Source organism: Grus americana, chromosome 4 (genome assembly GCF_028858705.1).
Source record: "Grus americana isolate bGruAme1 chromosome 4, bGruAme1.mat, whole genome shotgun sequence".
In the NCBI taxonomy this organism is placed as follows: Eukaryota; Metazoa; Chordata; class Aves; order Gruiformes; family Gruidae; genus Grus; species Grus americana.
The window spans coordinates 44,702,385-44,719,088 of NC_072855.1; the positions used below are offsets into that span (position 1 = coordinate 44,702,385).

Genomic DNA, 16,704 nt, shown 5'->3' on the forward strand with positions numbered 1-16,704 from the left:
GTTATCATCTTACATTATTAGTAGTATTATTATTAGTATGGCAATGCTATCATTACTATTAAATATAAGGCAGTCTAAAAAAATCAGATGAACAACAGTGTCAACAAAATAATACAGTAATGCCTCTATTTTGATTTCAGAATACCATCTTTGCTAAGATAGCAAATGTTAAGCTTTACATTTTTTCTAATATTGCACTTTAATTAAAATTATAAACTTTTCTATAAAAGTTACTGGCCTTCTGTACACAGGCATACATAGTAATACTGGAGTTAATTGAAAAAAGGCTGAAATCCTGTAGGGTTTAAATTGGCTATCTCAGTTTATCATGTGAAGGTTACCATTTTTCACTGAGGGCCCTATAGCACAAGACGATTTCATGATCATTGTTTCATGGCTTTCCTAAATTAATGATTTTGAAAAACACAGGTAATTACCCCTTTATAAATGCAGTATCAGAATGTTTATCTACCTTCTGCGATCTTTGCATAGTGGATTCTGTAGAGGTGCAAAATATTAGTACTAGCCATTCTCTGCCAGAAGTTTTGAATCTTTCGGTAGCCATGCAGGTATGTCTCAGGAAGTCTGCATGACAGTGTCACTGAAGAACCATCTCCTTTAACATAGGAGCTGAAATGCTTCTGATATGCAGTAAGCTTTTAAAACTACAGTAAATAGTTGAGCTGTTGGAGCGAGTCCAGAGGAGGGCCACGAAGCTGATCAGAGGGCTGGAGCACCTCTCCTGTGAGGACAGGCTGAGAGAGTTGGGGTTGTTCAGCCTGGAGAAAAGGCGGCTCCGGGGAGATCTAATTGCGGCCTTCCAGTACCTGAAGGGGCCTACAGGAAAGATGGTGAGGGACTGTTTATGTGAGGGAGTGTAGTGACAGGACAAGGGGTAATGGGTTTAAGCTGAAGGAGGGTCGATTTAGATCAGATGTTAGAAGGAAATTCTTTACTGTGAGGGTGGTGAGGCACTGGAACAGGTTGCCCATAGAGATTGTTGAGGCCCCCTCCCTGGAAGTGTTCAAGGCCAGGCTGGATGAGGCTTCGGGCAACCTGGTCTAGTGGAGGGTGTCCCTGCCCATGGCAGGGGGGTTGGAACTGGATGATCTTTGAGATCCCTTCCAACCCAAACCATTCTATGATTCTAAATAGCACAATATTCAGCTTAATTAATATATTTCTTTTTCCTTAGTGTAACAAATTGTGTCAGATGATGCATCTAGGTAGAAAAAATGAGTCAGTCTCATTTGTGGATGTCTGGTGGGCTGTATCACTTGAGTTTAGAGTCATAGAACACTCCTTCTGAAAAAGAAAAGAATCGGGGTTGGTTTTTTTTTTTTTTGGTCTAAATATAGAATTAATACTTTTAATTACACAAAATTGAACTATTGAGTTTAATTATAGAACAACAAAGCTTTCTTTCCTGAAGATACCTCTGATGCTTGTATTTTAGAAAAAAAAAAAAAATTATGTTAATTACAAAGCATTGATTTTATGAGGCTAAAAAGAACCTATAAAGGATGTTAGCTTGCTTATAGGTTGCTGCTTTCCTATAATGGAAAGATTAATGTCTCTCTTATATGAAAGTAATTTGATAATTAAAAGAGAATAGAGACATGATGCCTTTTGTAGTTTACATAAAAAAATAAAGATAAAAAACCTAGAGATATGCTTTAGCAGCTAAGTGGAAAAATTACTATTTGGATGATATTCAACTCCTATGTAGCTCTTTTGTCTAATATGACAAAATCCTTACAAATGTAGAATTTTAATAAGATATATTTAATTGGGCACACCACAAGTAAAAAGACAACTCTTAGCTGTTCAGCTGCTAACCTATAAGCAATTATACAAGAGGAAATAGTATACAGTGTCATCAAATTTATGTGTATCACTCTTTTTTTTTTTCTAATGTAAGTGTCCAAATGTGTTGTGGAACATAGAAGTGAAGTGGTCTTCTATTAATATTAGAGCTGTTTAGTACATAGATGAGTGAAGAAAGTTTCAAAATCTGGACTCCCATCACACATGTCTAAATTTTTAAAAGATTATCTGAAAACTTGAATAATGATGAATTTTTGGTTTACCTAAAAAATAAGAAATTTTTTACCCTTGGATTGAAATGAGCATCGATGCTCACATAATTTATTTTTTTTCTCTTGAAATTTGTTTGGTTACTTTGGTTTTAGTTTGTGTTATGGAATAAAGGTAGCGACTGAAGTAATGCATTATTTTTCTTGCAAAATGAAATACCAGAGGCAATGAAAAATAGGGGAACGTGTACTTTCCATAGTGTTAAGCTGAAAGGGTTGAGAGTACTTCTCAACTGATATTAATTTTATTTACTTGTTTTTGCATCAAGTAGATGTGTTCCAAAATTGTATGACAAAGGCTTCTTTAAATATTAAAATTCTTTTTCTTTAAAGGTTGCATACCTTGTATTTATCAGCATATTTGTTCACAGTCCACGTAATTTTATTAAGATATTCTTTATTTTTTAACTTACAAAATTTATTTTGTATTGCAATCACACATTTTTTTTGAGATGTTTCATATACTATGTCCTAAACTGTCTTCACTCTCACAAGATATTGAGTTTGAATTTGCTGCACTTGTGTTAATTTTAGAAATGCTGGGTATTCTTCAAAAGTAAATTTGAAATTTCTTCATGATCCAAACAATAACTATGAATGTGAAAAAGCAGTTTTGTGCTCCTCAAATTTCTCATATTGATTGAATTTTCTCATGCACATGCCTCCATGCAGAAAATGTGTGCTTGTATGTATTCTTGGTAGTTTTGCTTCTAAATGTGTTAGCAATTTGTCTATCTTGAATAAAAACCAAAACACACACACTCCAACCCCCAACAAAAACCTATGACACAATTTTGAAACTGCCTCTTCTAAATTCACTGTTTTACAGATATTTTACATTGGTGTATTTGTGGTAATACTAAATAAATTAAAAGTGTCTTGACAAGCCTTGTGAAATACCTTATCAACACTAGTATTTTCTACTGTGTTGCATGGTAAATGCAAAAAAAAAAAAAAAATTAATACTATAAAGTACTGTAGGTTTTTTGGCCTTTTTATTTTCCTCTTTTTTTCTCTTTTTTTCTTTTCTCCCCCCCCCCCCCCCCCCCCCCCCCCCCCCATATTTAGAGAGGTTTGTTCAAGTACACAACTATTTATTATTCTGGCTCTGAATTTCTGCAGTTGTTGTAAAAGAAATCATGTTTGACCAGAGAAATGTAGTAGAAATTATTTTAACACTGTTTTTAAAAAAATGACATTAACTAATGTGTTTGGACTGTGATTAATGCATATTCTTCTGAGACTGAAATGGAAGAGATTACTAATGTCAGTTTGATCTAGAAACCGTATTTTCATGGATATCAAGGAAAAAGCCCCATAAGATCTGGCTTACCAGAAATGAAATCTTATACCTTAATTTTATATTCTGAATGCAGAATTTACTTTGCCCATTTCAGTCTGTCCCATATGTTTTGTACTCTGAGCTCTATTTGTATATTTCTCTTCTCAAAAATGAACTCACATGAATAACTCTTGTAGCAGTGCTGCCATCTTGGTTCAGATGAAGGTGCTGACTACTCTGTTGCGTTGGCCTTAACTGTCAAATAACTTCCGGTGTCTGACTTTTGATATACTGTCATGTTTATTACAGTCTTACCTCTGAAACTCATTTTCATGTTAAATGCGTCTCTTCTTACAGGGTGATACTTGTCAGTCAATTTAATTGAAATGTCATGCTGACCTTTATTTGAAATAGTCTGACTTCCTGTGGTTGTTGGAAGTTCTTTTTACTTTGATTTCAATTAAAATTCTTAAATTACCAGTGTACAGAAACTGCATGCTAATTAACCTTATGAAACCACATGCTAATTAATCTTACAAATAATATCTTTTGCAGAGGTGGTTCAGCTGAGTCTGCCTGAAGATCAAAAACTAAGCACCACTGCAGCAACAGTGGGACAAAGTGCTGTCTTAAGTTGTGTGATCCAGGGAACTCTGAGACCTCCCATCATCTGGAAGAGGAACAATGTCATTCTGAATAGCTTAGATTTGGAAGATATCAATGTAAGTAAGAGAAAGCTCTATTTAATAGTTTGATATAAAAATTTTTCGTAAAGAATACAAAAGTGATATGTGACAAGCTCCATACTCCTGATGTTTCAAAGAAAAGAAATGGAAATGAAATGCTTGCTAAACTCAGTCTGTTTTTATTTTGCTATGTATACAAATTCTTGTTGTTAAATATAGGGAAAACACGTTTCACAGACCAATCATTTAAAAGAATAAATACAGCAGTAAAAGCACATGAAGACAAAATTGCAGCCTAAAATACAATCAACATTATACATTCAGGATTATACATACAGTCTTCAAACATCTAAAAGAAAAAAAAGAAACCTATGAAATGAACATTTTAAGAAATGCATAGTGACTTAGTACAAACAGATCATAGTAATAACCTTCTCTTCTAATAATTCAATAAAAATGTATCTTTTCCAAAACAAGTGTTTTACCACAAAATTGGTTGTTTTGAGCATTACTGCAAATATTCAGCAGGGTATATGGTACTCCTCAAAAAATCAGCAGCAAATATCAGTATAAGTTAGGAATCCTTTTTTAGGAAGGCAAATATTTGCCAACATATTTTGCCATGACCTCAAAATATGGAGCAAAATAGAAAAAGAGAAAAATAATTACATCTTCTGCAAAAACTCTAAAAATAAGCTTTCAACTGTATTTTCTTTGCTTTGGCCATTTTACATTAGCAAAGTTATAAATTTGGATAAATGCTTACAATGGGAGTTGTGCTTGGTCTCTGACTCCAATGAGTCTGAGATCACTGGATCTGTTACGTGTGTGGAATATTGCCACAACCAAATATCTGGTTTGTTTATTTTTATTTCATTTTCTTATGAGTGCTGTTATTTCTAAGATGGCAATTGTACTCGCACATCAGTTTTGTTTTGTTTGCTGTTTTTACATTAGCTCTCTTTGTAATTTGAGCTTCTTCACCGCGGTTCTTTGTAAAATAAGGGACAGTTTCAAGCTCATCTTGCTTGAATGGTAGCTTGAAGTCACTCGAGAGGCTTAGGATAAAATCAGCATCCTCTGAAAAGTTCTCAGTTAAATAATTGTTGCTTTTGTTAGTTTGGTATTAATCACATGACTTATGTTCAAAAGTGTCTTGCCCACATTCACAAGCTCCTATCTGCGGTATTTCTTAGCTTTCTGTAAATATTCATGATGCTTGTAAATAATGATTTGGAGATCTTACTAATCACTTCTAAGTATAATACATGGCAAGAGCTGTAGATAGGAACACACATCTGGACATGGAGAAATAAAAGGGAAATGATGAATGGAAGTAATGAAGCTAACAGCTCAGTTTCAAACTGGGCGGTTTCGTATTTGCAGACGTGAAAAGAGCATGTGTTTTCAAAGCCTGATATGTACATTTTGAGTATGAAAATAGAGGGGAAAAAAAAACCCAACCCAACAAAAACCACCCAACAAAAATCCAGAGAAATTCTTGTGCTGGGTGCAGGTGCCCAGGAGCTGACAGTGGGGGTTTCAGGGGTGGCCTCTGAGGGAAGAGGCTGGGGCTGCCCTATGCTGGACACAGCTGTGCCCCAACAGACCCACCGCAGGGCACAGCTGAGCCGTGCAGCCACGCTGGTGGTGCCTCTGGGAAAACATTCAAAAAAGGGCATAAAACACCAGTGAGAGGGAGGAGTGGAGAACAGAAAGAACAAGAAACAGCAGAGGGAAGTCCAAGGCTGGAGGAGGAGGAGTAGGTGCTCTGTGATGAAGCAGATAGCCACAGCAGCCTGTGGGGAACCCACACTGGGGCAGGTTTATCCTGAAGGACTGCAGCCCATGGAGAGTCCTGATGGGAGCAGAAGACACACACAAAGAGCAACTGCCATGTGCTTGACTGTACCACTCGAGGGAAGGGTAAAGGAGTTGGAAGCAAAGGAGTGCAGTTGAGCCTGGGGAACAGGGGAAAGCAAGCTGTTTTTTTAATAATGTATATCTTTTTGTTTCCAACCACCTAAATTAGTAATTACTTGCTTATTTTAATTGGCAGTAAGTTAATCTAAATTTCCCACGTTTGAGTCTGTTTTGCCCACCACGGTAATTAGCAAGTAATCTCCTTGTCTTTGTCTCAACCCATGAGCTTTCTCACTCATGTTCCTCTCATTTACTCCCCCTGTCCTGCTTTGGGGGGTGGAGGGGGAATGAGTAAGTGAGCAGCTGGGTGGGAGTCTGGCTATTAGCCAGGGCTAACCCAGCACATTTCTGAAGTACTTATCACAGCTGGAAGAGAGTCAAGTATTGAATTTTTGAAGACTCATGAGATGTCCAATTTGAAGTCAAATTGCAGTGCTGATCAGACATTCAAAGCAAAATTGAAATTGCTAGAATTGGCCAGATTTGTTTACATTTAATAGGAGAGGAGGAAGGTGTCATAGTGTACCAGATTGACAACCCACAAACATAAACAGGTCTGCAAAGTGTTACCTGAGTGCCGGGATGATGTCTGTGTGTGCATTTTGTGTACGGGTGCAGTAAGAACTGTAAAGGGCATCAAAGCTTCCAGTGACAGGAGCGCATAATTCTGAAGATGAATGTATTCATCATTTATTTGTTAGCTTAAGAAAAACATAAATGAACTGAAATGCTCGGAAGTCTTTAAGCAAAAAATATATTATAGTGTAGTCTTTTAATATTAGCAGTTTGTTTATGTTTCGAATATAGTGTGACATAGCCAATATCCATGGGGTGAGGCGCTAAAATTAATAGCACTCAGATATATGTATATGTAGGTGATATTAATCTAATATAACTTTGTAGATAAACTAACAAAAAGTGGAAGAAAGAGCTAATGGATTCTGGAAACAAAACAAAACAAAAAAAAACAAAAGGAAAAAAAAAATGGGCATAAAGACATTGAGTTAAACTGATCCCCAGAGTCTCTTTTCTTCAAAACTGATTTTACGTGTTTCACTGTTTGCACTGATTTGATCCCTCTATATTTCTATATTTATTTCTAGATCTTCCTTTGGTTTCTTTCTTTTTCTTCCCTTCTCCCATATTTCTTTGATCATTCTATACCTTTCTGAACCTTGTTCATCAGATATTCCCTGCTTGATTCTTACAGTTTCACATTTGGTTAAAGGTTGTTATGTAGCCATAATTTAGTATCCATTCAGGCAATGTAATAAAAATAAAACCTTGGGGAAAAGAAAAATAATTGGACAAAAAAAGTGGTGTTTTATACTTCACTATGGAAAATGAATTTAGTACTTAAATATTAACTTCAAAGGAACAAATGCAGAGGGAAACAGTGTGCTCCAGTTTATGTCGCAATTTAACCACCAAAAAATGTGTTGTACTTATTCAGGCAATTTTAAACATTCAAAAGCCCTAAGTCCTTGTATAATTTAAGATGTCCCCAGAGGGCAATGTATTCTAGGCTTTACTATGGCTATATTATACACTACAATCATGTTCACCTAACTCTGGGAATTGCTAATTTACTCAGTTACACAAGAACCACATCCATGCATCTCAAGACTAATAATGTTGTGTAAACAGTAGTACACTTTCTGAAAAAAAAAACCAAAACCCATGACAAGCAGTGACCTGGGAAGATAGATAAAAGTTTATTTTTTTTGCAGCAAAATGCATCCAAGGTGACCATAACTGGAAGTCAGCACATACACAGGAAACCAGTCAGACTAAGCAGTAGTGACAATGTGATTTTGTGAATCATAACAAGTGCTCATACTTAGAAATTAAGTTTTTGCACTATGCAGTTCTCAATATTAGTTAAGCTATTGGCTTCAGGGAGGGACAAACTCAGAATGATATAATGTCCTAGTGTTTTGCCAAATGGAAAAATGCAACAAGAAGCAGCAAAAGAGTGCAACTCTAAATTCAAATTGTGATTGTTGAATTTCTATTTTGTTGAAAAATAGTATACTCCTCTACTGAAAGTATACAGGATATATGTCTAAGGCTCTGATCTACAGAGTGGCTAAGAGCCACTCTTAAATAATGAATAGTGTTATATACTTTAAGACATTTTAAAGAAATGTTAAGAAATAATGTTTGACTTTCACGGGATGATAATGAAAATTGTATTTAAGTAGTGCATTTAAAATAACTTAGAGAATGCTATAAAGTGTGTGGTCAGATATTAATAATGTTACTGATAATATCCAGATGGTAATTTTAGAAGTCCTCAGTACTCCTCAACTCTTCTTATGGTACTTATGATTACTATTTGTGGAAGTAATGCGTCTTGCTACTGATCTTTCTCTTATTGAAACTGATGAGAGTTGGGGATAATTAGCGTCCATCTGAACAAAGCCATGAAAAATTGTATGCCTCTGCAAATTTCACTTAAATTATAACATATTTGTGCTATGAGTCACTACAGAATTGCTATCACAGGATATTTTACTGATATTTTAGGAAACTTCTAGACAGACTTTTTTCCTGCTGTTATCCTGCATCTTAAATTTCTTAGCTGTCTTTCCACTTACCTCTTTCAATACGTTTTATCTAACCTATTATTCATTATAGAAAATAATTCTCACATATGGAAAATTTAAAAATAGCAGATTATCTTTCCCAAATGCAATATGCACTTTTAAAATGTTAGTTCATTCACTTTTTAAACAGTTTTTTATATTTCATTTTACTTTATTCTTTTTCTGACCTTTCCCTTCAGTTTTGCCTTCAGCTTCTTCCCTATGCCTGTCAGCTATTGCACTTTTTTACAAGATGTCTGCCCTTTGTTCTTACATTTATACAAGATCTACTTAGATGACTTGTGCACATGTAAAGTTTAACATCTGCTCACATACTTAAATTAGTAACTTTTTTAAAAGAGTCTAGTTCAACTTTTACTTTTTGATAAAAGCTCATGATATCTTTCTTTAGGTTACCATCATGGGAAGCATGTAATGTGTCCAATGTTTCCATTTTGGCATTTTTGAAGTTATGTATGGATTATCTTTCTCTCAAAACTTCTCATTTGTTCATCTTGTTAAAATTAATCTACGGATTACAACATTCGTTTGTTTGACATCATTCAATAGTCAACATTCTCACATTGATACCTCCTTTGTCATTCAACAGCCTACATTCTCACATTGATACAACTCTGAAAGACTATACTGGAGATGCCATTAAAAGTTCATGTCCTCTGAAAGAACATGTTCCATTCTGGAGAGTTCTGCTCAGTAACTGCTGACAGAAATGTTTTCAGATTGTCCAAAATGATAAGTGTATTTCCTAGAAAGGACTCTTGACATCTGCCCTCTTCCTTCCAACTTCCCATCCTATTTCCCCCCCTTTTTTTATTCTTAAGAAAATTCTCACAAGTACTTCATGAATTATTCCGGTTCACGTTGTCTTCTCCCATGGGATAGTATGGACCTACACACAAACTTCTCTTTATACATGGTTAAATCGTTCTTAGCGCAACACAGTTATGTTTTTAAGGCAATGGTTGTAAATATAAATGCTCTGTCTGCCCAGAATTTATTTTTTTTTGTGCTTGTGTTTATGACAGAATCCCAGGTGAGCCAGAAATGTCAAGGAAATATGCCTCAATCTTTTTTTTTTCTGCTCTCCAAAGACACCAACTCTTAAAAGTAAAAAATCTCAAAAAAAAAAAAATTACTAGGATATCAACTAGAGGACTTAAATATAAAGAAAGTGAGGATTAACAGGTAAAACAGAATAGAAATTCCAAATTCATATAAACGGATTTCTTCTTCCTCCAGTGTCCTAAAAGAGGGAATGCCTGCTTCCAGGATTGGCTTCACTCAACTCAGTGACTTTCTGAATTGCTGCAGCAAGCTCTGCATGGTCTTGCTTCATTCCTCACGAGGGTTTCATCCTCCCTGAAGCTTTGCCATTGCACCTCTTATCTTGTGGAGTCTTTGCTGCGACTCTCTCACCCCTGTATGAAGGAAAGTGTAGGGGTCCTATGATGTTAAGGGAACACAAGAACCTCCTTCCCTTTGACCTTCCTTTCAGAGGTGATGCTCCTAACCTCTTCCTTTTTGGAAGACAGTAACTCATAGTCCAACAATGAACAAATGAAACTGGTCAGTCACGGTACTGTAGTGAAAAAGCTTCCAATCTTGTTCAATACAAAAGCTGGTTCCTGACCAGCTTATTTTGAACTTTCCGTAGTAAATAATAGTTAAATTGCAATGCAGCAATTGCAGTGTCATATCTTCGATGTGGTCCAGCCGTATTCTGTGTGTTACAACCAGGATATATGTTCACTGTAACAGCCCTGTTGCAGGTTTTCCTCACACGTTATGCTTAGGACACCTCTTAAACCCATCTGTTACATCTCTCATACCTTTTCTACTGAATTTTTTAATGAAGTGGTTGGATTTCATTAACAGTGACTCATCAAAGTCAGCACATTTCTGTTTTTATCTGTATCAAATTGCCCTTTATCTGTTACACAGTCTTTCTTTTAAGTAGGATGTATTATTACCTTCTCTTTTCTGTTTAATGGATCAAATGCCAATTTTTTATTTCCATTCCATCTTAAAAGTGAAGTGAAAATAATTATTGTCAAAGATGCTAGTCAGTTTTATCAAATCTCTAATGCTTTTTTTATTTACTTATAGATATGCCAAAAGTATTTAGTTTTGATCACCAGTGCAATCACCTCATTCAGTTCTCTTCCTTTATTTTTCTCTTCCTTTTTTTGGAATCTGATTTTGAGTCCTAATTAATTCTTTAGTAGTGGGATAAATCACACAAAAAGGAAGCTTTGGATACATGTAAGACTTGCAAGATTTGGCATGTCTTATTTGTTTTGAATACTGAAACTATTTTGATATTTATTTTAGTAATGGCATCATGAATGCTACTTTAGACTGTACATCATGTTTTCACAACAATGTAAAGACACATTTAAACCAGGTACCAGTGTTGATGTGTAATTTTCTGGGTTAATGAACTAGAGTGAAAAAGATCGTGGTAAGGTTTCATTCACAATTGCTGACTCCTGTTAAAATAATCTGGACATACAAGTTCTATAACTCTGGCTTAATCAAAGTTATAATACCACAGAACTTTGTGATACGGCTTATTATGCACATCTTTTTATGGTGGGGACTATTTTAACTTTGAGCCAGGTGATGATTCTCTATTTATGAAGAAGCATTAAGATCCTCGTGAATTTTCTTTTCTCTTGTGCTACATGACTCTGCTTGATTTGATCTTAATTAGAAATGAAAGTGTTGACTTCAGAGGTGAACAGAATCATGTTCTGTGGACCATAATCTACTCTCATGCTTTCAACAGTGTAACTGAGATCATGATCTGGTCCTTATCAGAGAGCTGGGCAAAGTAATTGCTTCTTGCAGAGTTGAGTCCCTTGTCCTGCAGTACTCATAATTTTGCATTCTAGAGTTGTTTCTGCTAATGTTATCCAAAATAACTGAGTCTGTTAGTATTTTCCTGATTGTTTTTCAGAAGTTGAAAATGAAAGGCATTGTGATGGTGAAAGCTGGTAATATAACATGTACATCCATTCCTCCTTGCCCTGCCTTGAAAATAATCCTAGGCAAGCCATGTTAAACTACCAGGAAGGCAGCACTCTACAGTTTTGACATCTACAGACAGGAACTGTTAAGAAAATAAAAGGGATGCTGTGGATTTCTGAATTGATTGGTTCTTCCAATCCAATTTCTTAACACAGTGCATTGAACGCATCTTTAGAAGAGTAGTTGAACTGATAGGTCTGTACTCCTAGCTCTTTAAAAGGGTCATCTGTGTGAGCTGAAATATATGAATACCAAAGGTGTTCAAAACATTGCTATCCTTGATCTCTGTAGATGTATCTTCCTGTACATTGCAGCTGATTCTGTCTAGTTTTGTTGGGGATTCCAGAATTCATCGGTGATAGTTTTTTAAGAAATTTAGAAATTTCTAAAAGTAAAATTAAAATACAAACACAACAAATAACAACTTGATTTGCATCATCATCATTTTTTGTATCTTACAATATATTTATATCCACGCCTGCCTGTTCTATTTTTAATTTTTCTATAGTAAACACTCAGCAGAATTTGTAGATGCATGGAAAAATTTTGAGGAAGGTACAGCGCTAGAGATTTCATTTATATTAATGTTTTCCGTTCAACAAGCTGTCTTTTAAATACATATTGATTTTTCTACCATTTTGCTAATTCAAATGTTTATTCTATTACACCTACCTTTTTTCACTCTTGCCCATCTTCCCTGTATTTTGAAATTAGCGGAATTATTGTGTTATAAGTTGACTTCAGAATTTTTGTAAGCATCTTTTTTTCACTACCATAGTATCTTTTCCCCCACCACCATTTCTTTTCAATTCAAATTCACAGTTTTCTCTCTTCCGTATATGTGTATATAGGGATATAGGTTATGTCTGTGCTCTATATTACTGATACTAACAAATTCAGCTAGTGCTATTAATTTCTGATTAGTGCATGAAAAAATTGCAGTTTGATATTTATGTACAGTAATAGACTTACTCTTGTCATTTTTTTGCTGCAGTGTACATTACCTCAGCTGGGTGAAAACCAGCATCATTTCTGAATGCTTTTATTACTAGTTACATATTTATTTTTCCAACTTGTCCAGGTCATTTTGCAGTACTTTTACTCTCCTACTAGACTTAAGGTTTTCCACAGCTTTGACACAAATTGTGTGAAAGAGTTTTATAGGGTGCAAAAAGAATACTAAGATTTCAGGTTATTATTTTAGAAAAGAAGTCTCAAGAGAGCAACCTGGACGAGGCTACAGCTAGGAAAAATGTCAGTCCTCCTTTAAAAGCATGAGAAAGATGCTTTGTTAATAATGGCCTCCTGTGGCTTACAGTCCTGATTTTCAAATCATTGCTACAGTACGTTAAATAGGAGGGCCACATCACCAGTAACAAAAGTGCTTTGATATCCAAGAGTCTGTTTCACTGAACAGAGAGGTGCAATTGCTTAAACACCAAAAAAAGAAACCCTTTCTGCCCCTCCCACAGAAGCATCCCAGGAGGAAGAATTAATATAGGTAGGGCATAATTATCTATTGGGAATTTGGCTCAACTGGCATTTGTAATATTTTAAAAAAATAACATTTTTTTTTTTTTAAAAATCTTCCAAAAGTGTACCAAGGTATTGATTCAGTACTGACTCAAAAAGAAAAGCGCCACCCACCTGTAAAATTGCCAGTGCCACTACCTGCGAAAGTGAAATGAAGCAAATTACTTACCCAGATCAAGCCTGCTTAATTTGTGAGCTCTGACAGGATTACAACAGCAGATGGTATGTCTGCCGTGCTTTTCAGGTGATATTTAAGATTTCTCTGAATCCAACTGCTCAGTGATCTATCTACCCATACTCCCAGTACCATATATCCATTCATATCAAAATTTTATTGATGATCTACTTTAGTACAGACCAATTTCTCTTTCATCACCCAAAGTTCTGTGCCATATGTAAATGTTATCACCTTCCTGAGTTTTCTTCCTTTCCTTGTCATTTTTATACTGCTTATATATAGCCATCTTGATAATCTAGAGCTCCTTTTTCAAAAAGCTTGCATTCAGAACTTTTTCTGTTTGGATGTAAGTAACCTTTGTCTCTGTTGCCAAAGTGTTTTCATTATTCTGTAATAGAGGGGAGATAAAATAAACTACATTTTTTCCTAAATTTAGCGTGAATTTTGGCAATGCCTTTATCTATCAGTACTTTTAATGGTTCCTGTAATTTCGCTTGATTTTTCTTGCAGCTTTCTAGTTCACATCTATATAGCTAAAATGCTGAATTTTAACTGCAGGGTATTTTACAGGGCTTTAATTTTTTTTTTTATATTTACCACGATTAATACTGTAACAAATTTACATGTCACAATCATGAAAACCTCGGAACATTGGGAACAGTTGCTCAGTAAAGCAACGGTGCTCTTTCTCCATCCATCATCTGGTCTTGCTTCAGCTTTGAGCTGAAGAAAAAGTCTTGAGGATGGTCATCTCTACAGTTTCCTGACTATTCTCAGCTGGGCTCCTTTTGTTATGTTTGCTGCTCTACCTTCTGACTCTCATTTTGGCAATGCTTTACAGGTAATAAGACCAAGGCAACCATACACTTTTGCACAGTCTTTGGAAACTCTGTACAGTAATGAGATATTTTGATGATTTCTTGCTTGAGTGGGACTTGTTCTAGCTGGAGGTGGAAGGTTCTGTTTTCTACATTCCAAAATATTCTGCCAAGACCTGATGGAGAATCAACTTTTCAGTCTTTCTTGTTCTTCACAGGATTACTTTTTTCTTTGAAGCTTGATCTGGGCTCCATCTAGTCTGATAAATAACGTAGGAGATGTAGTCTTCAAAGTGGGAATTACAAAAAGGAAGAGGCATCAATGATGTTCAACTAATTCTCCTTTCATGTGTATTGTAACACTATTGTAGCACTTCAAACTCCCATCAGAAGTAGGGAAGTCAAAACAGTGTTCCTAAATAATATCTACTTTGGTTTCGTATAAAAATTTATCCTACCCTAGAGTAAGGAAAATTCAGACACATTTACAGAGGATCACTGATTCTGCATTATTTATTATACTTTTGTGGGTAAAATAAGATAAAAGTGATAGGATTTTTGATGGTTACCCTAAAATACTTACCAAATATGTTTTTGTTTTGCTGATGATTAACATTTCTAAGGAAACTATTTTAATATTTTCCAATGTTAAGTATTTTTGTATAGATACTTAATTGAATACTTAAAGAAAAAAAAAAACCCCACCTAAAATAAAATTCAGAGCATCTTAGTAAAAGAACACATTCTTGTCCACTCTTATCTGAAGTAGGTTGTCTTGTCTGGTTTAAGATCAGATTTGTGTGACCATTTATTCTTAAGAATTTTGATAACAGCAATAGTTGCACATTGCATTTCAAATTTTCCTGTTACTTAATTGGGATGAGACTATATCTTCCTTTGTAGAGTACGTGCTCTTTCCAGGCAAAAGTCTGTCTTTGCAGACCTGTTTATGTTAATGAGAAATCAAATGGAATCGCCATACTCTGGCACAGTAAAATATCAATGCTATACCACTTTTTTCTACAAGATGTTTTAAAGTTTGTGCAGCAATTTGGCAAATGTTAGGAATTCTGTTCCTGCTATTGTCACTTCACGTTCTGTTCCTGCTATTGTGACTTCATGTTTAATGAAAGGTGATTGAAATCCTGGTTTGCCTTCATGTTTTTGACATGATATACATTAGTTTTTACATCAGACAAGAAATTAATTCATGGAAAAGACTTTGAAGTTTAAGCTGTGAGTGTTAAAAAATATAATATTTTAAATTATAGTAAAAAGAAGGAAGGGGAAAAAAGCCACTTTTTCTCCCATCATTCTGTATGAAAGATCTTATTTCTGACGTGAATTCTATGAGCAGCAACTGTTGATGATAAGGTTATAATTAGAATAAAATATAATTGAAACCACGGGTTAACTAGAGGGATCAGCAACAGAAGAAGAACTTTTGTGCATTTCAGTCTTCCAAAGACTGTACTGTACATAAGACAATTTTGTATCATGGTATTTCAGTAATACAGTTACATATGGTGACAGTAGCATAGAGGCTTTCCAAAGAATAGTGTTGTCCCATTGTTTAATATGAAAGCATAGAACAAAGATGAAAAAAGAAGATATAGTGTATATAGCTTCATGGTTTATAAAGGATTTGTACTTCTAATGAACTTTTAGGTCAATTACAGAATGCAGTAGTTAAAAAAGCAAAAATTAAATACCAGAGACAAATATAAACAATAAAGGTGTACCGAGAAGTAAAATTATTTTGGTAGATCTCATAGAAACTGGAAGTCTGTTAACAAAGAGTTAGCTATTGTTGCAACAAAAGAGGATTACTTATTATGATTGGCACAGAAGTAGTAAAATTGAAGCAGAAAAGAGAACCTGTTAGTTTCAATTCAAAGACAACACAAGAATATGGTCGTGACTCAGTGTGATACTCTGATTTGCATATAAATCTTCTATATAAGTGTCTTGTTTAACTGGAGTTTATGGTCTTATATGCAACTGTGCAACTGAAAGTAGTTGTGTTTCAGTAATTTTTTTGAAACTGTTACAATGCATAAGAAACACATGTACCTCAATTAGGCACTTTGCTTCAAAATAATACGCATTTTACTAGGAATTTTGCAAGTAGCAGGATATAGTAAACTTTATATATATAAACAGATAATAAGAAAAAAGTTGCTAAATATCAGTAAGATTTCTTCACTTTTTAATAACAGCCAGAAAATATTAACAACCACTATTCACAGTCCTTTTAGGAAATAGAGAATTTCCATCCTCATTTCTGTGACTTGAAGAGAGACTAGATCTAACAAAGATGTGTACCAGAAAGAAGAAACGCCAGTCATAACACGTAGAAAAGATGAGATCGTGTTAGTTCAGCAGTATGCTATTTTATTTGTGTATGAACAGCCATCAAAATGTATGATACCTGTAGGCTTATGAACTAACTTCATAACATCTTGGCTTCATATTAGTAGAAGAACAGAAGTCATGCTTGGTACAGCTCTAGAAAATATGTTTGTCAGTGCCACCACGTGCTGAAACTT

At 34.9% G+C, this 16,704-nt stretch overlaps 1 protein-coding gene across 2 annotated transcripts in view; it reads left to right on the forward strand.

Moving 5' to 3' along the window:
- Positions 1-16,704, forward strand: part of FSTL5 (follistatin like 5) — a 321,062-nt gene that overhangs the window by 216,443 nt on the left and 87,915 nt on the right. For both annotated transcript variants that reach the window (XM_054825507.1, XM_054825508.1), the window contains exon 7: positions 3,934-4,100. In XM_054825507.1, the coding sequence (XP_054681482.1) occupies positions 3,934-4,100 (167 nt within the window). The remainder of the gene's footprint in view (positions 1-3,933; positions 4,101-16,704) is intronic.